At 37.7% G+C, this 25,872-nt stretch overlaps 1 protein-coding gene across 1 annotated transcript in view; it reads right to left on the bottom strand.

Annotated features, from left to right (window-relative positions):
* The window catches only part of HAO1 (hydroxyacid oxidase 1), a 62,448-nt gene that overhangs the window by 13,771 nt on the left and 22,805 nt on the right, over window positions 1-25,872 (bottom strand). Inside the window, exons 3-4 of the mRNA XM_082857479.1 lie at window positions 23,751-24,006; window positions 15,346-15,521 (exon numbers count right to left, since the gene is read on the bottom strand). Coding sequence (XP_082713605.1) covers window positions 15,346-15,521; window positions 23,751-24,006 — 432 coding nt within the window. The remainder of the gene's footprint in view (window positions 1-15,345; window positions 15,522-23,750; window positions 24,007-25,872) is intronic.

The following is a 25,872-nucleotide window of genomic DNA, read 5'->3' as shown; positions in this document are numbered from 1 at the left end:
TTTCTGAATAATTACTCTTTATTTTAATTATTTTATTTTATTTTATCTTACTTTAATTTATATTATTTTATCTCTTTCTTCCTACCTTTCTTCCTTCTCATCTTCCTCCCTCCCTCCCTCCTTCCCTCCCTCCTTTCTTTCTTTCTTTCTTTCTTTCTTTATTTATTTCTACTTTTTCTTCCTTTTCTTCTGAGCCATGTGGATGAAAGTCTCTTGGTGCTGCAACCAGGAGTCAGTGCTGTACCTCTGAGGTGGGAGAGCCAACTTCAGGAACTGGTCCACAAGAGACCTCCCATGTCCACATAATACCAAATGGTGAAAATCTCCCAGAGATCTCCATCTCAACACCAGCTCCCAGCTTCACTCCATGACCAGCAAGCTACAGTGCTGGATACCCTATGGCAAACAACTAGCAAGACAGGAACACAGCCCCACCTATTAGCAGAGAGGCTGCCTAAAATCCTAATAAGCCCACAGACACCCCAAAACATACCACTGGACGTTGAACTGTCCACCAGAAAGACAAGATCTAGCCTCATCCACCAGAATACAGGCACTAGTTCCCACCACCAGGAAGCCTACACAACCCACTGAACCAACTTTAGCCAATGGGGACAGACACCAAAAACAACAGGAACTATGGACCTGTAGCCTGCAAAATGGAGACCCAAAACACAGTTAGATAAGCAAAATGAGAAGACAGAAAAACACACAGCAGATGAAGGAGCAAGATAAAAACCTACCAGCCCTAAGAAATGAAGAGGAAATAGGCAGTGTACCTGAAAAAGAATTCAGAATAATGATAGTAAAGATGATCCAAAATCTTGGAAATAGAATAGACAAAATGCAAGAAACATTTAACAAGGAACTAGAAGAACTAAAGATGAAACAAGCAATGATGAACAACACAATAAGTGAAATTAAAAATACTCTAGATGGGATGAATAGCAGAAAAACTGAGGCAGAAGAACGGGTAAGTGACCTGGAAGATAAAATAGTGGAAATAACTACTGAAGAGCAGAATAAAGAAAAAAGAATGAAAAGATCTGAGGACAGTCTCAGAGACCTCTGGGACAACATTAAATGCACCAACATTCGAATTATAGGCGTCCCAGAAGAAGAAGAGAAAAAGAAAGGGACTGAGAAAATATTTGAAGAGATTATAGTTGAAAACTTCCCTAATATGGGAAAGGAAATAGTTAATCAAGTCCAGGAAGCACAGAGAGTCCCATACAGGATAAATCCAAGGAGAAATACACCAAGACACATATTAATCAAACTGTAAAAAATTAAATACTAAGAAAACATATTGAAAGCAGCAAGGGAAAAACAACAAATAACACACAAGGGAATCCCCATAAGGTTAACAGCTGATCTTTCAGCAGAAACTCTGTAAGCAAGAAGGGACTGGCAGGACATATTTAAAGTATGAAGGAGAAAAACCTACAAACAAGATTACTCTACCCAGCAAGGATCTCATTCAGATTTGAAGGAGAAATTGAAACATTTACAGACAACAAAAGCTGAGAGAGTTCAGCACCACCAAACCAGCTTTACAACAAATGATAAAGGAACTTCTCTAGGCAAGAAACACAAGAGAAGGAAAAGACCTAAAATAACAAACCCAATACAATTAGGAAAATGGGAATAGGAACATACATATTGATAATTACCTTAAATGTAAATGGATTAAATGATCCCACCAAAAGACACAGACTGGCTAAATGGAAACAAAAACAAGACCCATATATATGCTGTCTACAAGAGACCCACTTCAGACCTAGAGACAACTACAGGCTGAATATAAAGGATGGAAAAAGATATTCCATGCAAATGGAAACCAAAAGAAAGCTGGAGTAGCAATTCTCATATCAGACAAAATATACTTTAAAATAAAGACTATTAGAAGTGACAAAGATGGACACTACATAATGATCAAGGGATCGATCCAGGAAGAAGCTATAACATTTGTAAATGTTTATGCACCCAATATAGGAGCACCTCAATACATAAGGCAAATACTAACAGCCATAAAAGGGGAAATCGACAGTAACACATTCATAGTAGGGGACTTTATCACCTCACTTTCACCATTGGACAAATCATCCAAAATGAAAAGAAATAAGGAAACACAAACTTTAAATGATACATTAAAAAAGATGGACTTAATTGATATTTATAGGACATTCCATCCAAAAACAACAGAATACACATTTATCTCAAGTGCTCATGGAACATTCTCCAGGATAGATCATATCTTGGGTCACAAATCAAGCCTTGGTAAATTTAAGAAAATTGAAATTGTATCAAGTATCTTTTCCGACCACAACGCTTTGAGACTAGATATCAATTACAGGAAAAGATCTGCAAAAAAACAAACACATGGAGGCTAAACAATACACTACTTAATGACGAAGTGATAACTGAAGAAATCAAAGAGGAAATTAAAAAATACCTGGAAACAAATGACAATGGAGACACAATGACCCAAAATCTATGGGATGCAGCAAAAGCAGTTCTAAGAGGGAAGTTTATAGCAGTACAGTCCTACCTTAAGAAACAGGAAACATCTTGAATAAACAACATAATCTTGCACCTAAAGCAATTAGAGAAAGAACAACAACAACAAGAAAAAAACACCAAAGTTAGCAGAAGGAAAGAAATCATAAAAATCAGATCAGAAATAAATGAAAAAGAAATGAAGGAAATGATAGCAAAGATCAATAAAACTAAAAGCTGGTTCTTTGAGAAGATAAACAAAATTGATAAACCATTAGCCAGACTCATCAAGAAAAAAAGGGAAAAGACTCAAATCAATAGAATTAGAAATGAAAAAGGGGAAGTAAAAACTGATACTGCAGAAATACAAAGGATCATGAGAGATTACTACAAGTAACTTTATGCCAATAAAATGGACAACCTGGAAGAAATGGACAAATTCTTAGAAATGTACAACTTGCTAAGACTGAATCAGGAAGAAATAGAAAATATGAACAGACCAATCACAAGCACTGAAATTGAAACTGTGATTAACTATCTTCCAACATACAAAAGCCCAGAACAAGATGGCTTCTTAGGTGAATTCTATCAAACATTTAGAGAAGAGCTAACACCTATCCTCAAATTCTTCCAAAATATAGCAGAGGGAGGAACACTCCCAAACTCATTCTATGAGGCCACCATCACCCTGATACCAAAACCAGACAAGGATGTCACAAAGAAAGAAAACTACAGGCCAATATCACTGATGAACATAGATGCAAAAATCTTCAACAAAATACTAGCAAACAGAATCCAACAGCACATTAAACGGATCATACACCATGATCAAGTGGGATTTATTCCAGGAATGCAAGGATTCTTCAGTATACGCAAATCAATCAACGTGATACACCATATTAACAAACTGAAGGAGAAGAACCATATGATCATCTCAATAGATGGCAGAGAAAGCTTTCAACAAAATTCAACACCCATTTACGAGAAAAACCCTGCAGAAAGTAGGCACAGAGGGAACTTTCCTCAACATAATAAAGGCCATATATGACAAACCGAAAGTCAACATTATCCTCAATGGTGAAAAACTGAAAGCATTTCCACTAAGATCAGGAACAAGACAAGGTTGCCCATTGTCACCACTCTTATTCAACATAGTTTTGGAAGTTTTAGCCACAGCAATCAGAGAAGAAAAGGAAATAACAGGAATCCAAATCAGAAAAGAAGAAGCAAAGCTATCACTGTTTGCAGATGACATGATATTATACATAGAGAATCCTAAAGATGCTACCAGAAAACTACTAGAGCTAATCAATAAATTAAGTAAAGTAGCAGGATACAAAATTAATGCACAGAAATCTCTGGCATTCCTATGCATTAATGATGAAAAATCTGAAAGTGAAATCAAGAAAACACTCCCATTTACCACGGCAACAAAAAGAATAAAACATCTAGGAATAAACCTACCTAAGGAGACAAAAGACCTGTATGCAGAAAATTAAAAGACACTGATGAAAAAATTAAAGATGATACGAATAGATGGAGGTATATAACATGTTCTTGGATTGGAAGAAACAACACTGCGAAAATGACTCTACTATCCAAAGCAATCTACAGAGTCAATGAAATCCCTATCAAACTACCACTGGCATTTTTCACAGAACTAGAAAAAAAATTTCACAATTTGTAGGGAAACACAAAAGACCCCGAAAAGCCAAAGCAACCTTGGGAACGAAATACAGAGCTGGAAGAATCAGGCTTCCTGACTTCAGATTATACTACAAAGTTACAGTAATCAAGACAGTGTGGTACTGGCACAAAAACAGAAAGATAGATCAATGGAACTGGAGAGAAAGCCCAGAGATAAGCCCACGCACATATGGTCACCTTATCTTTGATAAAGTAGGCAGGAATGTACAGTGGAGAAAGGACAGCCTTTTCAATAACTGGTGCTGGGAAAACTGGACTGCTACATTTTAAAGTATGAGGTGAGATCACTCCCTAACACCATACACAAAAATAACCTCAAAATGGATTAAAGACCTAAATGTAAGGCCAGAAGCTATCAAACTCTTAGAGGAAAACATAGGCAGAACACTCTATGACATAAATCACAGCAAGATCCTTTTTGACCCACCTCCGAGAGAAATGGAAATGAAAACAAAAATAAACAATTGGGAACTAATGAAACTTCAAACCTTTTGCACAGAAAAGGAAGCCATAAACAAGACCAAAAGACAACCCTCAGAATGGGAGAAAATATTTGCAAATGTAGCAACTGACAAAGGATTAATCTCCAAAATTTACAAGCAGCTCATGCAGCTCAATAAAAAAAAAAAAAAAAAACAACCCAAGCCAAAAATGGGCAGAAGACATAAATAGACATTTCTCCAAAGAAGATATACAGTTTGCCAATAAACACATGAAAGAATGCTTAACATCATTAATCATTAGAGAAATGCAAATCAAAACCACAATGAGATATCATCTCACACCAGTCAGAATGGCCATCATCAAAACATCTAGGAACAATAAATGCTGGGCAGGTGTGAAGAAAAGGGAACACTCTTGCACTGCTGGTGTGAATGTGCGTTGGTACAGCCACTGTGGAGAACAGTATGGAGGTGCCTTAAAAAACTACAAATAGAACTACCATATGATCCAGCAATACCACTACTGGGCATATACCCTGAGAAAACCATAATTCAAAAAGAGTCATGTACCAAAATATTCAATGCAGCTCTATTTACAGTAGCCTGGAGATAGAAACAGCCTAAGTGTCCATCATTGGATAAATGGATAAAGAAGATGTGGCACATATATACAATGTAATATTACTCAGCCATAGAAAGAAACGGAATTGAGCTATTTGTAATGAGGTGGATGGACCTAGAGTCTTTCATATAGAGTGAAGTAAGTCAGAAAGAGAAAGTGAAATACCATATGCTAACACATATATATGCAATTTAAGAAAAAAAAATGTCATGAAGAACCTTGAGGTAAGACAGGAATAAAGACAAAGACCTACTAGAGAATGGACTTGAGGATATTGGGAGGATGAAGGGTAAGCTGTGACAAAGTGAGAGAGTGGCATGGACACATATACACTACCCAACACAATATAGATAGCTAGTGGTAAGGAGCCACATAGCACAGGGAGATCAGCTTTGTGACTGCCTGGAGGGGTGGGATAGGTAGGGTGGGAGGGAGGGAGACACAAGAGGGAAGAGATATGGGAACATATGTATATGTATAACTGATTCACTTTGTTATAAAGCAGAAACTAACACACCATTGTAAAGCAATTATACTCCAATCAAGATGTAAAAATAAATAAATAAATAAACAAAAATACAAGGGAACTCCCATAAGGTTAACAGCTGATTTCTCCGCAGAAACTCTACAAGCCAGAAGGAAGTGGCATGATATATTTAAAGTGATGTAAGGGAAGAACCTACAACCCAGATTATTCTACCCAGCAAGGATCTTATTCTGGTTCAACAGAAAAATGAAAAGCGTTACAGACAAGCAAAAGCTAAAAGAATTCAGCACCACAAAACCAGCTCTACAACAAAGGTTAAAGGAACTTCTCTAAGTGGGAAACACAAGAGAAGAAAGGGACCTACAAAAACAATCCCAAAACAATTAAGAAAATGGTAATAGGGACATACATATCGATAATTGCTTAAAAGTGAATGGATTAAATGCTCCAACCAAAAGACACAGGCTTGCTGAATGGATACAAAAGCAAGACCCATATATATGCTGTCTACAAGAGACCCAGTTCAGACCTAGGGACACATACAGACTGAAAGTGAGAGGATGGAAAAAGATATTCCATGCAAATGGAAATCAAAAGAAAGCTGGAGTAGCAATACTCATATCATATAAAATAGACCTTAAAATAAAGAATGATACAAAACACAAGGAAGGGCACTCCATAATGATCAAGGGATCAATCCAAGAAGAACATATAACAATTATAAATATATATGCACCCAACATAGGAGCACCACACTACATATGGCGACTGCTAACAAATATAAAAGAGGAAATCAGCAATAACACAATAATAGTGGGGGACATTAACACCTCACTTACACCAATGGAGAGATCTTCCAGACAGAAAATTAATAAGGAGACACAGCTTTACATGACACAGTAGACCAGATAGATTTAATTGATATTTATAGGACGTACCATCTGAAAATTGCAGAATACACTTTCTTCTCAAATGCACGTGGAACATTCTCCAGGATAGATCACATCTTGGTCACAAATCAAGGCTTGGTAAATTTAAGAAAATTGAAATCATATCAAGCATCTCTTCCGACAACAATGCTATGAGATTAGAAATAAATTACAGGTGAAAAAACGTAAAACACACAAACACATGGAGGTTAAACAATACATTACAAAATAACCAATGGATCACTGAAGAAATCAAAGAGGAAATAAAAAAGTACCTAGAGACAAATGACAATGAAAACAAGATGATTCAAACCTATGGGATGCAGCAAAAGCAGTTCCAAGAGGGAAGTTTATAGCAATACATTCCTACCTCAAGAAACAAGAAATATCTCAAATAAACAAACAACCTTTACAGCTAAAGGAACTAGAGAAAGAAGAACAAGCAAAACCCAAAGTTAGTATAAGGAAAGAAATCACAAAGATCAGAGCAGAAAAAAATGAAATAGAAACAAAGAAAATAATAGCAAAGATCAATAAAACTAAAAGCTGGTTCTTTGAGAAGTTAAACAAAATTGATAAACCTTTAACAAGACTCAGCAAGATAAAGAGGGAGAGGACTCAAATCAATAAATTAGAAAAAGAAGTTACAACTGGCAAAGCATCCTAAGAGACTACTGCAAGCAACTCTATGCCAATAAAATGGACAACCTGGAAGAAATGGAAAAATTCTTAGAAAAATATAACCTTCCAAGACTGAACCATGAAGAAATAGAAAATATGAACAGACCAATCACAAGTAATGAAATTGAAACTGTGATTAAAAATCTTCCAACAAACAAAAGTCAAGGACCAGATAGCTTCACAGGTGAATTTTTTCAAAATTTAGAGAAGAGCTAACACCCATTCTTCTCAAACTCTTCCAAAAAATTGTGGGGGGAGGACCCCTCCCAAATTCATTCTACGAGGCCACCATCACCCTGACATAAAAACCAGACAAAGATAATACAAGAAAAGAAAATTACAGAGTAATATCACTGATGAAAATAGATGCAAAAATCCTCAACAAAATAATAGCATACAGAATCCAACAATACATTAAAAGGACCATACATCATGATCAAGTGGGATTTATCGCAGGGGTGCAAGGATTCTTCAATATATGCAAATAAAACAATGTGATACACCATATTAACAAATTGAAGAATAAAAACCATATGATTATTTCAATAGATGCAGAAAAGCTTCTGACAAAATTCAACACCAATTTATGATAAAAACTCTCCAGAAAGTGTGCATAGAAGGAACCTGCCTCAGCATAATAAAGGCCATATACGGCAAACCCACAGCAAACATCATTCTCAAAGGTGAAAAACTAAAAGCATTTCCTCTAAGATCAGAAAGAAGACAAGGTTGTCCATTCTCACCACCATTATTCAACATAGTTCTGGAAGTCCTAGTCACGGCAATGAGAAAAGAAAAAGAAATAAAAGTAATCCAAATCAGAAAAGAAAAAGTAAAACTGTCACTGTTTGCAGATGACATGACGCTATGCATAGATTATCCTAAAGATGCCACCAGAAAACTACTAGAGCTAATCAATGAATTTGGTAAAGTTGCAGGATACAATATTAATGCACAGAAGTCTCTTGCATTCCTATACACTAACAACAAAAGATCAGAAAGAGAAATTAAGGAAACAATCCATTTCATCATTGTAGCAAAAATAATAAAATACCTAGGAATAAACCTACCTAAGGAGACAAAAGACCTGTATGCAGAAAACTGTAAGACACTGATGACAGAAATTAAAGGTGACACAAAAAGATGGAGTGATATACCATGTTCTTGGATTTGAAGAATCAGTATTGTGAAAATACTATACTACCCAAAGCAATCTACAGATTCAATGAAATCCCTATCAAACTACAAATGGCATTTTTCACAGAACAAGAACAAAAAATTTCACAATTTTTATGGAAACCCAAAAAACCCCAAATAGGCAAAGAAATCTTGAGAAAGAAAAACGGAGCTGGAGGAATCAGGCTCCCAGACCTCAGACTATACTACAAAGCTACAGTAATCAAGACAGTATGGTTTTTGGCACAAAAACAGGACTATAGATCAGTAGAACAGAACATAAAGCCCAGTGGTAAACCCACACACATATGGTCACCTTATCTTTGATAAAGGAGGCAAGAATATACAGTGGAGAAAAGACAACCTCTTCAATAAGTGGTCTGGGACAACTGGACAGCTACATGTAAAAGAATGAAATTAGAACACTCCATAACACGGAACACAAAAATAAACTCAAAATGCATTAGAGACCTAAATGTAAAACCAGACACTATAAAACTCTTAGAGGAAAACATAGGCAGAACACTGTATGACTTACATCACAGCAATTTCCTTTTTGACCCACCTCCTAGGTTATGGAAGTAAAAACAAAAAGAACCCAAATAGGACCTAATGAAACTTAAAAGCTTTTGCACAGCAAAGGAAACTATAAACATGATGAAAAGACAAAACTCAGAATGGGAGAAAATATTTGCAAACGAAGTGACTGACAAAGGATTAATCTCCAAAATATACAAACAGTTCATGCAGCTCAATATCAAAAACACAAACAACCCAATCCAAAAATGGGCAGAAGACCTAAAAAGACATTTCTCCAAAGAAGACCTACAGATGGCCAAGAAGCACATTAAAAAGTGCTCAACATCACTAATTATTAGAGAAATGCAAATCAAAACTACAATGTGGTATCACCTCACACCAGTTAGAATGGGCATCATCAGAAAATCTACAAACAACAAATGCTGGAGATGGTGTGGAGAAAAGGGAACCCTCTTGCACTGTTGGTGGGAATGTAAATTGATACAGCCACTATGGAGAAGAGTATGGAGCTTCCTTAAAAAACTAAAAATAGAATTACCATATGACCCAACAATCCCACTACTGAGCATATACCTAGAGAAAACCATAATTCAAAAGGCCACATGCATCCCAATTCTCATTGCAGCACTATTTACAATAGCCAGGTCATGGAAGCAACCTAAATGCCCATTGACAGACAAGTAGATAAAGAAGATGTGGTACATATATACAATGGAATATTACTCAGCCATAAAAAAGAATGAAATTGGATCATTTGTAGAGACATGGATGGACCTAGAGACTGTCATACTGAGTGAAGTAAGTTAGCAAGAGAAAAACAAATATTGTATATTAAATCAAGGCATTCTGAAATGCCTTGTGATGTTAAACTTTCCACTTATATACAAAGAAGAAAGACTAGGGAGCTAATATAGTCTTCTGGAGCTGTTTTGCAAATCAATTTTATTCCTGCCAAGTCTTTGCCTGGAGAAGAAATTCTTGGAACTCCATGTGGGACAAGACAAGTAAAGTCAACTGAGGGGCTACTGGACTGTGAACTTCAGTGTCAGAATAAGGACAGTATCATGGCATGTTGTGAAGGTCATCCACCCATAGGTTGTCCCAGCACCCATTTAGTTCATTAAAAAGGAGCAAGCTACTATGCCAAGTTGCCTATTATTGCACTAGGGGGACAGGATTATTGGCTGGTATGTGAGCTTCACAAACAGAACTCCAATTAATCCCCTTGCTTTTCAGTTTCCACTTTTCATCCCCCATCTCTGTCACACTAGACACCCAGAGCCCCTTGAGGCATCCCATTATATGACTTGCTCCTGCTGTCGTTCCCATAAAGACTACCTGCAGAGGCAGTTTTCTTTTCATTTTCCTCCTGTCAACCCGACCTCTTACATTTTGTTTCTTTCATAAATTTCTTGAGGTTTCTTTGCTGTTTGTGCCTCTTATTTTCCTTTGCTTTTTTGTCATAAGTGTTATATATTTTTGGACTTCTATACTTTAATTTCAGTGGGGTCTTAGTTTTGGTAAGAGTTTTTTGAACCAAAAGCCCAATATACCATCATTTAAAACATGTTTGGAAAATGGTTCTCTAAAGACACAGCCTTAATACAGTGCAGTCCAATAGAACTTTGCTGTGATGATAGAAATGTTCCAGATCTGTGTAATTCCATAAAATAGCACATGTAGCCATAGAGTAATGGGAGTGTGGCAGTGTAAGTGAGAAACTGGAATTTTACCTTTATTTAATTTTAATTAACTTGAATGGCCACATTTGGCTAGTGGCTGCCATATTGGCTAGCTCAGCTTTAATGTCTGCATGAGTTTACTACTCTGATAAAGAGATGTAGTGTGGTATTTTTCTAAAAGTCTAGATATAACCATAAGTAACATTAATGAACAATGTAAAATGTATTTGGAATTGCCCTGGTTATCTAGTTGTGTATGTGATACCAAACATAAAATTAAAAGGTAAAAAATCAAAATATATGAACTATATATTAACCCCGTGATTGAAGATGTACGAAATCCTCCTATGTATATGCAGATACCTGCCACCATGTAGCTATAACCTGTGTTTTGAGATATTGAATACTGTCAATAAACTGATCCTACACAGTATGAAAAAGAGATTATACTTTAGGCTTTGTAATAAGACCACTTATATTTGAATCCTGTATCTGCTACTTGCTTGCCGTGTAAGTGGCAAGTTATTTAACTTTTTCTTGTGCATCAGTATACTAAATTACAAAATGGGTATAAAGATGCACATAAGATTGGTTTGTGGATTAAGGGAGTTGAATGAATACTTCGAAAGTGCCTGACACATGTTGAGCACTCAGATGAATATGCACTATTATTATTATTATTTTCATCTGATGGTGCAGGGAGCGTTAACTAAGAAGATGAGTAGATAGAAGAAGATTCATTTGCTGGATACTTTTGGCAAGTTTGTTTGAGTTTTGTTTATAACAATAAATTTTCATCCTAGTGAGGATTATGGTTATTATGAGCCTTTCATTTTGAAGTAAGTGCTACTTAAGTCATAGTTTGTTGTTTTCTATCATTTCAAGTGGTTTTCTGTGTCCTTCCAGGCAGTGCTGGGAATGTAGGGAGAAATGACAGAGTGATTTGCTCAGAAGATAGGATCATGAGTATCGAGAGAAAAAAAGAAAGTAATCATTTAGGACCAGATACGAGCCCCTTTCACTACTTGCTTATGAAATCTTGTCCATAGTTTTACATTTTATTTTAACCCAGAGAGAAAAAATGTTTCCTTAATGAGAGAGTCAAAATGGCTTTAGCAAAATGTTGATGAATCCTTGATATTTTCATTAATCCCTAGAGTTTACTGGTATGCCATTCCACATTTGTTGATTTGCCAGTTAATACACTAATTGATCGACAAACACAATAGTCAATAGTGAACAGCACTATTTCCTATCTTATTAACACATTATTTCCATACTTAATCTAAAATACCAAAGTGAAATGTAAGTACTCAAGATTTACCCTCAAGCCCTTGGAGTTTCTAACTCAGGACTCTGTGCTATCTCAACAGGAATTTAGTAACTAAATCCTAGCTCCATGGCAGCAGCTTTAAACACAATCCAGGAACACTGAATATTCTTTGAAAATGTCTTTAAAAACTGTAGATAGGAAAATAATGAGTTAGAGAAGTTTCTGAGAGACCAAAATCCACTACCGAAGTGAGACAGCCTAGTTTAATTTTTTTTTTAATTAAAAAAACCCACAACTCTAAAAAGCATATGTCTGCTCAAATGCCATTTGTTAGTGTGAGTTCTGGCAAAGACCTAATCCTGCTTCAAGTACATGTTTGGAGTCTGTGTTAGTTTTCCAAAGGCAGAGTTTAACCACAGCAAGAGATTACATCTTGCAGTCCAATTTGCATTCATTAGAATGCAATTCTTAAAATGGTGGTAAGGGGGGATGTTTCACTGAGATCTTCTCAGTTGCCCATGATTTCATGTTCCTACAAATATAATCTGTGTCTTTCTGGGAAAATGGAAATGAAAGAGGATAGATGACTCTCAGTCAGTCCATGTGACTTCTGGATGAAGATCTGTGAAATATTGACACCTGGATTTCCCACAACTGGCCTTGCCACACCTGTCTCCCCTCCACCCAGATTGAGCATGTGTACCACCTGATGTAGCTGTTGTCATAGTGATGATCCTTGTTTGTTAAATAAATGAAATGAATAGTTACAGAGAAACTAGACAATGTAAACTGTACATGTATAGATAAGTTATTTCCTTTCAAATGCCAAATGCCCTATCTCTCCTTCTCTTGCTTTTGTGCTCTCTCTAATTACAGACATTCATGTAGTTTTCACTGAGGATTTTACTTAACAAACATTTGGACTGTGTACTGGGTGCAAAACATAATGAAAATATGACAAGCAAGTAAATAATACATATGGATAAGAAGAAAAAAGAGAGGTGATGGTGGTGGTGGTGGTCCTTGGTAAAAATGACCATAGAATGAAGTTCTAGAAGCCAAAGTATTTATTTTTTATTATTATTACTATTTTTTGCGGTACGCGGGCCTCTCACTGCTGTGGCCTCTCCCATTGTGGAGCACAGGCTCCAGCCGCGCAGGCTCAGCGGCCATGGCTCACGGGCCCAGCTGCTCTGCAGCATGTGGGATCTTCCCGGACTGGGGCACAAACCCATGTCCCCTGCATCAGCAGGCAGACTCTCAACCACTGCGCCACCAGGGAAGCCCCAAAGTATTTTTTTAAAATAACACATGATAGTAAAGTCTAATTCAATAGATTTATGTCATATCCTAGAGGACAAAGTTGTAGAAAATTATATATACTGGGAATCCAAAATTGAAAAGTTGGTTAAAAAAATTAAATGACCTTGGTGTTTTTAAGCCAGCTTTTGTGATGAGAGTGAATTAAATACTTGAAACAGAACTAATTTTGTAAAATAACTACACTCTCTCAGATTCCTCACTGCCATTACTGGAGGTCAGCCACAATCATCTCTTGTCTGGGCAACAGCAGTTTCCTAAATAGCCTCCTTGACCACAGCTTTGCCACCTCCATTGAGAAGGTCCATGACACAAAGCATGATTTTTCTAAGATGCTAATCTGATGAGGCGGCTTCCCTGATCAGTATTCTTAGTGGTCCTCAACAATCTTAAAGTCTACATTCTCTAATATGGCTTATATGTTTTAACATTGTTAACTTGTGACTGCTGTGTTTTGTCACGATTGAAGTCTGAAAAAGAGTCTTTTGACCTGATATCATGGCAAAACTCAAGGATCAGCTTTCATTCTGTAATGAAACCTTCCCTAACTCACTTTTATAATTGTCTAAACCCTATTTTCACCCTCACCCTTATGCTGCATAGATTTCAATCTCAGCACCTGTTAACATCTTATTGCACCCAAATTCTTGCTTTTATGTCTGTCTCTCACAAGAATGGGGTGTCCTTTAGGCCAAGGACCTCAAATTATTTTATTTTAGCACACAGTAAGCATGATAAATGTTTATGAAATGAATGAGTGAGTGAATAATTGAATGGATGAATGAAGAATGGGGCAGATCTTCAGGTTAATACTTTAGTATCTACAGTTGAATATAGCTACAGGAAGTAGCACTAACAATCATGGACTACAATATGGATGCAAGCAAGGTCAGTGAAACTGTTGTTTAAAGGTGTCTGTAATATCAGGGTATGTTCAATGAAGTATAATCCACAGAAATTTTGAACTAAGACAATGGTCAACAGGAAATAATGTGACAATTTTGTTTTAAAATCACAGATTAAGACAGATCTGGATTTAAACATATCTCCACTACTTAAAAGCTTCATTAGGTCCATTCTTTTACTTGTATTAGCTTATTTTTGTGTACAGAATATTAAATAAAGTCGAGGACATGCCTAGAGTTTTATAAATAGGGGCTATGGGACTCATACATATTCAAGTAAAGCTTATGAAAAGGTTTTGATTCTATGTCGTTGAACCCTGAGATAAGTTAATAGAATCTCTCAACCCAGAGACACTAACTTAAACATTTCCATTTAAAATAATATGTTTGGGGCAGTTATTCATATAACAGTACTTAAGGAATGTTTTCAAAGGCAAGAAAACATTTTTGTGGGTGAACACATTTACACTCCAAATTATTATAGTCATTGGTACCTCCCTGTGGGATTTGCATACATGTGGATACTGGGGAAGTGGTCAAGTTCCTTAATACCTACGGCTTGATATTTGAGGATTTTAATGTTCTTGTCAGCCTTTCTTTAAAGGGAGGTGATGTGGGATTCACCGCACTCAGAAAGTCAGTTCTAGTCATTGGTACTGGGAGGAAACAGGAGAAAAATAGAAAATGTTCTTTAAAAAGGTCTGGCTGTCATATCATCCTTGGGGCTTCTTGTTGTCTGAGAGCAGCTGTTGGCAGCTTTCAACCAAAGCAATGAACTCAAGACCTTCTACTTAGATTTTGCCAAGCTCTGTGATTTGATGACAGTTCCGAAATAAGGCAATGGCATCCCAATTCTTTAGAAAAGGTAACTTCTTAATTCATGAGAATCCTGTTCTCCTTCAGAATACTACCTAAGAAGAAGGAAATATTTACTCACTAACACCAAAAGGGAGAATTGAGAGATAAGATGTCTCTATTTCCATACTTATTTTTCCTGATTATTTTCCCTGGAAAAGTATTATGATCATATCCATAAAGAATCATAAAATCATGGTGAACTCAAGTAGAGAAATAAACAAACCTCTCAAAATGCCTTTTGCAACAATGGGCAGGGATGTCAGTCTTCTCAGCCATTTAATATCCTCCCAGCTGATAGATGGGTCTATTGCTTTAGCCACATATGCAGCAAGTCCACTGTTGTCTCCAAAATTTTCCTTGGGAGAAAATGCTAAATCATTGGTTTCAAAATTTTTCATTCTGAAATAAAGAATTACATAAAATGAGATATTTCCCAAAGTTAAAGATGTCTTTACAATGACTCATTCAATGAAAAAAAAAAAACAGGGTTCCCTTTTCAAATCAATGGGCTGTTCACTCTTCAACCATCTACAGATTGATTGCATTTACATTTTCCATGTTTTGGTGGATGATTCCAGGCTAAATGTGACAATTGAGTGGACTTAATTGGTCACTTACAGTTTATTTTACATCTTAGGTTTTTTACATAAATAAATCAGTTTAAAGGAGAAATGTTTGGCCAAGTTTAAATATCTCTACATTTTTAAGCCACTTTATGAATATAAACAATAAATTTGATGTTATTTTCAGCCAGCAATGCCTACTAAGCATAAAGATGAACACTTGCTTGGTGCATCACAATTTACAAAGGGCATTCATATAGCCACAATTTTACAAGCTTCTGGAAAATAAAATTGATACTCTATAATTCCTATTTTATGTAGAAAATAAAACCAGAGCTGCAGAATGAGATGCCCCCAAGTATAAAACTAGCTAAGGCAGCATTTGAGTTCCAAACTTGGTCTCTTGACTCCTAATTACATTTTCTTCACTCAGATCTCAATTGCATTCTGGCAATTGCATTTGACTTCAGAAATCTTTCAAAGTCCTTGTGGAAAATTCTAGAGGAGACTGGAACTGCAGTAACATGTGTTAACAACTTCTGTCTGTTGTTGCTGTAGACTCTTTTCCCTGTCCTACTATTAGCGTGGTGGTGGTGGTGGTGGGCATAGGGAGAATTGGGAAGTGTTTCCCAGCAAATGAGTTGTCAGCTCTTGCTTTTCCCTCCGCCATTTAGTTGCTTTCTCTGAGGCTCTCTCCCTGCTGACTCAGACTCCCAAATCTTCCAGAAAATCCTGAACAAGACATGAGTTTTCCAATTATCAAGACCTTCCTTACTTTGCCTGTGATGTGATGGTTAGTTTTGTCAGCTTGACTGGGCTAAGGGATACCTAGGTAACTGGGTAGAACATTATTTCTGGGTGTGTCTGTGAGATTAGCATTTAAATCAGTAGACTGAGGAAAGATGTGGGTGGGCATCTTACAATCTGTTGAGGCCCCAAATAGAACAAAAAGGTGGAGGGGGGACAAATTCATTCTCTCAGTTTGAGCTGGGACATCCATCATCTCCTGCTCTTGCACATTGAAGCTATTGGTTGTCAAACCTTCTGGCTTGACCAGGACTTACACTATGGGCCCCCAGTTCTTGGGCCTTCACACTCAGACTGGACTTATACCATTGGCTCCCCTAGTTCTCAGGCTTTCGGATTTGGACTTGAACTACTCTGACTTTCCTGGGCCTCCAGCGTGTAGATAGTAGATTGTGGGATTTCTTAGCCTCCATAATTGTGTAAGCCAATCCCTCATAGTAAATCTTTCTATAGATATAGATACTAATATATAGATATGGATATCCTATTGGTTCTGTTTCTCTGGAGAACCTGACTAATACATATGACTTTTTCTTGCTCTTGGAGCCTGAGTCACCATCTACGCAGAGGACTCAACTTGTCAAGGGTGTTGGTATATAAATACCCCAGCTTCTTCACACATAGGCAGACTAACTCTGAGAAGTATTCTACAAGATCTCCCAGAGTTTCCCAGCAGGGTTAAATTTTAGTTGCCCATAGCTGTAGCTGTCTTGAAAACATGCCCATTGTTCACTACCTCCCCTCCCTTGCACCTCTTCCTTATTCCTTTCATCTTCCAAAAGAACTACTTGTACTTAAAACAGTGCCTCTCACTCTGCTCCTAAAGGAACCCAAACTGAGACACACCCCATTGAGTTGCTGCCTTCTCCTATGTCTAATTTTGTTAACCCAGCTTAGAACAGTATTTTTCTAATTCACCTGTAAGACTCTGCTACTGGCTTACTCTATACCTGAAGTCTTTTCTCTTAGTCTAATATACTGATATCTTGACTAGATTTTGGCAGTTCTCCAAGCTAGGGATAAAGTCTTTCCTGCCTGCACCTCTGACCACTAACTGGATTGATGGCCATCTGGATACACAATGGCACCATCCATGTGACTTACCTGCCCTACAGACCCAAATCCAATTACCTACTTCATTTCTCTAAAAAGCTGATTTTGAATGATGACAATGATCTGGACTCACCTTGTTGTTCTGCACATTATAAATTACCATGCTAGCAAATGTCTTCTTTGCATAAAAGTACAACTGTATCTCTCGCTTAGTCATAGGTTTTTATTCCCTTCCACTGGCTCTGCCACTGAACACAGAAAGGATCTTGGAGCCAAGGCTATACCAATTTTTATATAAACTTAGAAGCACATAGGCACACTATTTTTAAATTTTTTAAGAGAATCATAAGACTTCAGGACTTCCCTGGCGGTCCCGTGGTTAAGACTCCATGCTTCCACTGCAGGGGGCATGGGTTCAATCCCTGGTTGGGAAATTAAGATCCCGCATGCTGCACTGTGCAGCCAAAAAAAAAAGAGAGTGAATCATAAGACTTCAATACAAAATTAGGTTTAATGCTTTTAGTGTGCTTTCAGCTAAAATAGCTGGTTGTGTAGCTTGGGTGGCATCTATTAACATAAGGACATGAACATTCATATCCCAAGTAACTCTTTTCAACCACTGGCAAAGTTTTCTCAATAAGGATTGAATAGTTAGTCTAATAATTTCATTGACTCAGGTGGCCATTAAATATCACAGAAAATTCCAACTCCATGAGAGTCATACTGGTATCCATCTATTTGCTGAGTTTTGGTTTGGATTTTAGCTGAAATACTTGGTTTTTTTTTTTAATCAACCCACTTATGGTTGTACATTTTATCAAAGACTTTGATCTTCTGTGGTCATCCTAACTTTAATTAAGCTAACCTTCTGATCAATAAACATACCCTTACTATGGAGAGCTATTCCATTACTTAGAAATGATATTAAGTGATATTAAATGCCAAACTCCTAAATAATATTGTTAATAAGAAAAAGGTCCAGTCTGTCTATCCTATAGCAAAACCAGGGGGAAAAATAAGAATAATATCTGTATGTGTATATTCTCTGCATAGCACCCCACCCCCATCCCAAACAAGCTGCAGTGTTTCAGCAGGGGTGGGGTGAAAGGGTGAAATGGATAGGAAAAAACAGAAACATGGATAAAATTATATAAATAACTGTTGTTATTCTTGGATGGTGAAATGCAGATCAACACTTGAATGAATGTTGCCTTACAGAAATTTCAGGGCACAATGAAGCCTTGTTGTTACTCTAAAACGTTGTTCAAAGCCAGAAGCCAAGAAAAAGTTTTCAGATATCTTGACAGAGACCCACGATGGAGTGTTTTACCCATGGCTCTGAAGGAAACCTCCATGAATGCTATTTTTATTAGAATTATGACATATACACAGAAAAACACTTAAAGCGGCTTCTGATAACCAAAGTACTCCATTTCATAAGGAAGGAAAAGGGCAACATCAAAATAATAACATGATTACTTGGGACTTAATTCTCCAAATCCCAATCTGTTTAATGACCCAAAGGCAAGGGATAGTATTTCTTCTTTGTAAGAGACTCATTGTGCCTTGAATGGCCCCCAAATATGCTTTTTAATCTAATATAAAAATGATCTTAGTTTTTAGTAAGTTAGTATTATAAAAAGGTAACAACTACTAAAGAAAGTTAACTTTATTAAATAACCAGTTGTAACGTTGATAAAGATGACTATTACTGAGAAATATACAATATTTTGCATTGTAAATATTGATAATGTGACATTAAAGATATAAAGATAAAGCCATATGTCTCCACTGTGGGAAACAAACTATAAAATAACAAACGGTATAACACACGGTATCAACACAATATGAGAGAGAGACATTCATAATACATTATAGAAATTGGTGCATGGAATACTAGCGTTTAATTCTGTGGTTAGGAAAACATCTCTATTGATTGCATAGCCCTGCTAATTTCTTCTTCAATGTGGCTGGGCAGTTGGAAGAAAGGTTCAGGTCAAGGATTTTAAGTATGAGCCCAAACCCTTGTTCAACTTCTTGCTTTATTGGGTAAATCTCTTATGATTTAGCACATTTTTATTGACTGATTCAACCTTACTTATTTAGCACCTACTATGTGCCAGTGTTTTAGTAAAATGGTCAAAAATGCCTGGCCACCTAGGGTTGATATTCTAAGCAAGGGAGACAGAAACTAAACAAGGAACATAATAAGTAATTTATGGAGCATGTTAGAATATAAGTGCTATACAAAAGAAAGGAAAAAAAAAGAGCAGAATAAGAGGAATGCAATCTGGTAGATGCTTAACTTTAAAGTTTAAATATGGTAAACATGGTCTCAATGAGAAGATATAGAGGAAATTGGCAGATCTGTGCTTTTGTAGTTGTGTCCTGTTGCTGCTATAACACACACACACCTAGAGGCTTTAAAGTGACACAAATTTATCATATTACAGTTCTGGAGGTCAGAAGTCCAAAATGTATCTCATTGGACTAAACTCAAGGTGTCGTTAGGGCTGTTTTCCTTCCAGAAGCTGTAGGGGAGAATCCCTTTCCTTTCCTTGTCTAGCTTCTAGAAACCACCTACAGTCCCTGATTCCCGATGGTATCACTCATATCTCTGCTTCTCTCATTGCATCTCCTTCTCTGACTTTGACCCTCCTGCTTTGCTCTTATAAGAATGCTTTCCATTACTGTGATAATCCAGAATAATTATCCCATCTTGATGTCCTTGACTTAATCACATCTGCAAAGTCCATTTTGCCATGTAAAATATTAATAACATATTCACAGGTTCTAGGGATCAAAACATGGACATCTTTGGGAGGTCATTATTCTGCTTAATATTATGTGAATTATACTGTGAACATTTTCCTAACCAAATAATTCAGAGGCTGTTGGGTCATGTACAATGTCCTCCTTCAAATCCTTTTCTCCCCTCCACCTCCACAACCCAGGATCCCCACACATATTGTGTCTCTATTCTGATCTCTACTGTTTAGTTTTTATTTTTGTTTCCCAACATAAAGACATGTAGAGTCACCTCTGATGTCAAAATGTAAAGGAAGTGAAGTTAGTTATGCATTGATTTGGGGAAAGAACTTTACAGGCAGAGGGAAGAGTCAATTCTGAGGCTCTAAGGGGCAGGTGTCTTTGGCATGTTGAAAGAACAGTAGGAAAGCCAGAGGTTCTAGGAAGAGTGAATGAAGTTGAGGGAGCTGGGCAATGAGATCAGAGAAGCAAGGGGGACACTCACTGGCCACTTTTATCCAGAGAGACCGGGGAAGACAGTGCATTCTGATCTCTTTTTGTGGGCTGTGCTCTGGCTGTTGTGATGAATACATCATTTCAGGGCATAAGGAAGCATGTCCCTGGGCAAATCATCAAAAGTGTAGGTGTTATGATTTACCTTGATCTTAGTCGATGATTGGAAATTTCTTTTCTTTTAACTGCCTTGATGCTGCACTGAAGAGCCAAATCTTAACCCGGGATAAATGAGCCACCTCTGTGGGGCATGGAGATGGAAGAAGGTCCCTGCCTCAGAGCCTCAGGAACCAGTCTGGTGAATTGGCTTCAATCCTCTCCTCTGCCGAGAGCAGATGAGAATTCGCTTTACTCCCCCTGAGTTTCGGAGACCTCTGGGCCACTTATACTGCACACATATGTGTGTTTTGCATATGGACCAAGCAGAGATTACCAAACTCCTGAACTCTGGCTGGTCCCAGACGCCAGGAGTCAGCTCCCGCCCCCTTCCCTCCAGGCAGAGGAAGCCGTGAGGGTTGGAAGGAGCCGCCGCTTTACAGACTCATTCTCCTCTGGATTTCCTGCCTCCCTTGCCTGCCAAACCTCATTCTGAACAGCCCGGCTTCACCTTCTGTGAGTCAGGTCAGTTGAGGAAAGAAACCTGATTTCATATCAGGCTGTAACAGATGAGCTTTTTGGTAGCATGTGGCCTCCAGCGGAAGCCTGGGCCTCCCATCATGTGCTCTGCCTTCACTGCTGAATGTGGGCCCCAGGGTGCTGCCCCCCTGAAGCCCACAGGGACAAACAGGGCCAGTGTATGCACTGGGGGCCAGGGCACCAGCAAGGGGTGTTTCCTGTGTTCCCCGTAGCCTGGATGTGTGGCTCATTATTTGATCATCTTCAGACGGGAGATGTGACAAGCTGGGGAGCCGTGGCCACTCCTGTGCACATTGACAGCTGAAAAGGGCCTTTGTCTCCCAGCCCCTCACGTCATCTGGGCAGGAGCCTGGGAGCAAAAAGGGGGAAAAAGCAAAGCAGCCTTCCCATTCCTGGCTAAATGGCCCTGGCACCCAGGAGCAAGCGATACCGGCCAGAATTAACACATGTCATCCCCCATCTAAGTAGATACCGCTCTGAACCACTTGTTATCCTGAGCAAGAAACTGTTTCCTAAGCTTAAAGAAAACCTACTGTATTATTTATTATTGTTGTTCTTGCTAGTAGAAGTGGTAAGAGGAGGAGGAAAAGGAATAGTAAATTCCTTTTTAAACGGCCAAAGCAAAACAATGAGGGACACTTCCTGTCAGAAGCCTAAATACTGGGAAACTAATTATTTTAGAAAATCTAAAAATGAAAGCAACCAAAATAGAGAAATAATGTGAATACAGGTTTCATATTAAGGAAATTTGAAACCATCTACTTTCTGACGAATTTGGCAAGAAGTAGGAATATGTCAGGGACGTTTGTTTTTGTTTTTGTTCTCTTAGAAAGACAGGATGTTTGTGCAATTCAGTGTCTGGGATGCATGGAGCGGGGTGATTGACAGCTGTCGGGGGAGCACTTTGTCATTGGGCCATTGACAGTATCCCATACAGAAATAATATCTTAAACCTACCTAGAAGTGTCACGGAGATAACATCACACAGCTCATTTACTTATGGTTTAACAGCAAGATTTTATGCACAGTAGCTTATACTTAAATAAGTTTACATACAGCAGAGCTATATGACAGTTATGTGACACTTACATAAGGCTATGGACTTATGTGATGCATGAGAGACATCCCATTCTCTAATACATATGGAATTCCTGGCTTCCAACAATCATTGTCCTTATGTGGAATGCTGATTTGATTTTGAATCTTTTAGATTTTGGATCTTTTAAAAGGATTAACTTTATATGTAGACAAAATAAGCAACAGTCCGTTTGAAGTGAGGTCTAGGATTCCAAAGAAGGCATCCCTCATTTCCTGTACTCTGATGGATGCTTTGAAATCCCATCATCAAAATGTCCTCCATTAAAACTAAGATTTGAGTTCCTGGTCAAAGAGTTTTAGCCCTATGAAAAACATAAGGGCAGATTTTGGTGGGAACTGAGGGAAGGTAAAAATGAAGGGGAGGGGAGATCTGTAGCTTAAGGAGGTTGGGGGTCTTTCTCAATAAACTCCATTGAGTTTCTAGTTTTAACTCAAGATGATTCTAATCTTTTACAGGGAAAAGGACAACAATTCCCTGCTGATGGATGGGCTCACAGTTTAGTTTTAGATTACTAGATACATTATTTTTGCTAAGATGAATGAATGAGTAAATGGATCAAAGAATGAATGAACCAGTGAATAAGTTAATGAATCTTGATCCATGGGTGAACCACAACAAAAGAGGAATATTGCTGAAAGAAGAAGTAGTAGATGAAGGAGCAAATGTGTGGCTTCTTTTGTCTCCATTCTTTTAGCTTTCTTCAATCTTCCTTGCCAGAGTTGTTCCAAATACAATAAAAATAAAATTAAAAGGGTGCTTTTTTATTTCAGCAGACAAAGAAATAGGGTATTAGGATCACAATAACAAGCTGTTGTTTAGTTTAAATTAAATATCTTCTGTCTATATGGAAATTCATCTTACTCAAAGCCCTTAATGCACTCTGAGACATAATTTTTTTTTGACTTTTACAAGTATACGGCAATTCCTATCTCTGTTTTTATAGCTCAAGTACGTGACACCCATATAAGGGGTGTGATTTGCTGAGGATTATGTGGATATTGGACAATGGCACCATCTCTAGAATCCAGACCTTATCATCCCTAGACAAATCCCAGTCAACCATACTTTGGCACCAACATTTTGTGAAGATCTAATTCCCCAGGGCACCCACGTAGAAACTGGAGAAAGTCTTTAGAGTTGGATCATGACAAGAGCAAAGAGAATTAGAAAACCAGCTCAGGGACCCAGTGATCAGAGACCCATTATTACCTGAGTTGGGGTGGCAGTTTGAACCTGTTACGCACATCATCAAAGCGGTTGCCCAAGTAAGGTGTGTCCACCGTCACAAATATGGCCTTGTAGCCCATCCACTCAGCCCGCTGCACCAGCTGCTTGGTAACCTCACGGTCCTTGTAGATGTACAGCTGCAGCCAGCGAAGTGCCTCAGGACCAGCTTCTGCCACTTCTTCAATTGAGGAGGTGGCCCAGGAGCTCAACAACATGCCCGTTCCCAGTGACCTGCAAGCTTGGGAAGAAAGGAGAAGATCAAGGTCAGCCTGGCATTTTCCCTACTCCAAAGTCTTCAAGTTATGGTTCCAGGGGTAAAGCCATCTACAAGGGCAATTTGGAAATAAGAAGTTAAGTCTTTAAAAGTAAGAAATATGCATTCTTTTCCTCACTCTGTGAACCGATCTTGAAGACAAAAATGACTCAAATAGCCAAAGATGTGCTATGTATTTGGATAAAAAAATTGGAAGCAACTTGAATCTCCAACTTTAGGGGATTAGATAACCTATAGTTCATAAATAAAATGAAATATACACACCCATGGAAAGTAATATTTTTGTGATGGTTAATTTTATGTGTCAGATTGGCTAAGCAATTGTGCCCAGATATTTGCTCAAATATGTCCAGGATGTTGCTGTGAAGATATTTTTTTAAAGGAGGTTAGCATTTAAATCAGTGGACTTTAAGTAAAGCAGATTACTCTCCATAATGTGAATGGGCCTCATCTAATAAGTTGAAGGCCTTAAGAAAAAGACTGATTGTTCTTGAGGAAGAGGGAATACTGTCAGCAGACTGCCTCCAGACTCAACACCAGCTCAGCTATTCCTGGGGTTTCTAACATGCCAGCCATAGATTTTGGACTTACCAGTCTATACAATTGTATGAGCCAATTCCTTAAATCTCTCTCTCTGTCTCTGTCTCTCTCTCTCTCTCTCTCTCTCTCTCTCTCTCGTGCGCGCACGCACAATCCCCCTTTCATTCCACCCCTCTTCTTTTTCTGACTATGACAGTTACAAAAGAATGACATTGACAGACATAGACAGTTTTTCAAGGTATATTAAGAAAGCAGGGAATTCCCTGGCAGTCCAGTGGTTAGTACTCTGCGCTCTCACTGCTGGGGCCCAGGTTCAATCCTTGGTCGGGGAACTAAGATCCACATGGCACAGCCCCCCCCCCCAAAAAAAGAAGAAGAAGAAAGAAAGAAAGAAAAAGAAAGCAAAAATCCTCCAAAATAACATATATAACATGATTTGTACAAATGTGATTATTGGTGTATGAACCTAAACAAACTAATTGTTAATTATAGGTGGGGAAGTTTAATTTTTCTTCCTTTTTAACTTTTTAAATGTTATCTTTTAAGCTTTTGTTAAAGGTGCATCTACCATTTATGTTGTCTTTTAAAATTTTATACAATTCATATGTTAGACATTTCAAACAGACATCAGTTACCTCACAATCTTTTAAACAAGATATCAAAAAATGAGCAAATAAATGAAAAATTAGATAAAATCATGTAACTTATTGTCTTAGAGAACTTGAAAGAACATGGGTGATAGGCTTTTTTCCAAAAATAGGTAGTCAAATTGGGGTCAGCTTTAGTGCAGGAGAAACTGATAAAATGTTTGTATGCCAAATGCCAAACATACCAAGAGATAAATAATAAATATATAAAACTGACTGTGTGACCCTGGGTCATTCGACTTACCTGTGTCCCTGCCATATATCAATTGTGAGTAAAAGTCATCCAAGTGACACTTACAGGGTGATGATAAGAATTAGATGACATGCTGTTTATAAAGCTACTCTGAGAGGTTAAAATGCTTTCATGCTTCTTGAACTTTAGCAGGCAACCAAATCCCCTGGAGTATTTGTGAAAACACAGGTTGTGAAAAACACCCCTAGAGTTTCAGATTCAGTCGGTCTGAGATGGGGCCCAAGAATTTGCCTTTCTAACCAGCTTCCAGGCGGTACTGATGCTGCCAGTCCCTGGACCACACTTTGACATTTAAATAGCATTGTCATTTGATAGTAAAACTCTAAGTTCACCTGGTAACAAAGTGGATTTTGTTTTTGATAAATGTTACTTTTCCTATGTCATTGAAGG

The sequence above is a fragment of the Leucopleurus acutus genome, assembly GCF_964270905.1.
Source record: "Leucopleurus acutus genome assembly, chromosome: 16".
NCBI classification, from domain to species: domain Eukaryota; kingdom Metazoa; phylum Chordata; class Mammalia; order Artiodactyla; family Delphinidae; genus Leucopleurus; species Leucopleurus acutus.
Note: the sequence above shows the minus strand (reverse complement) of the source record. Positions and strands in the feature narration are given on the sequence as shown.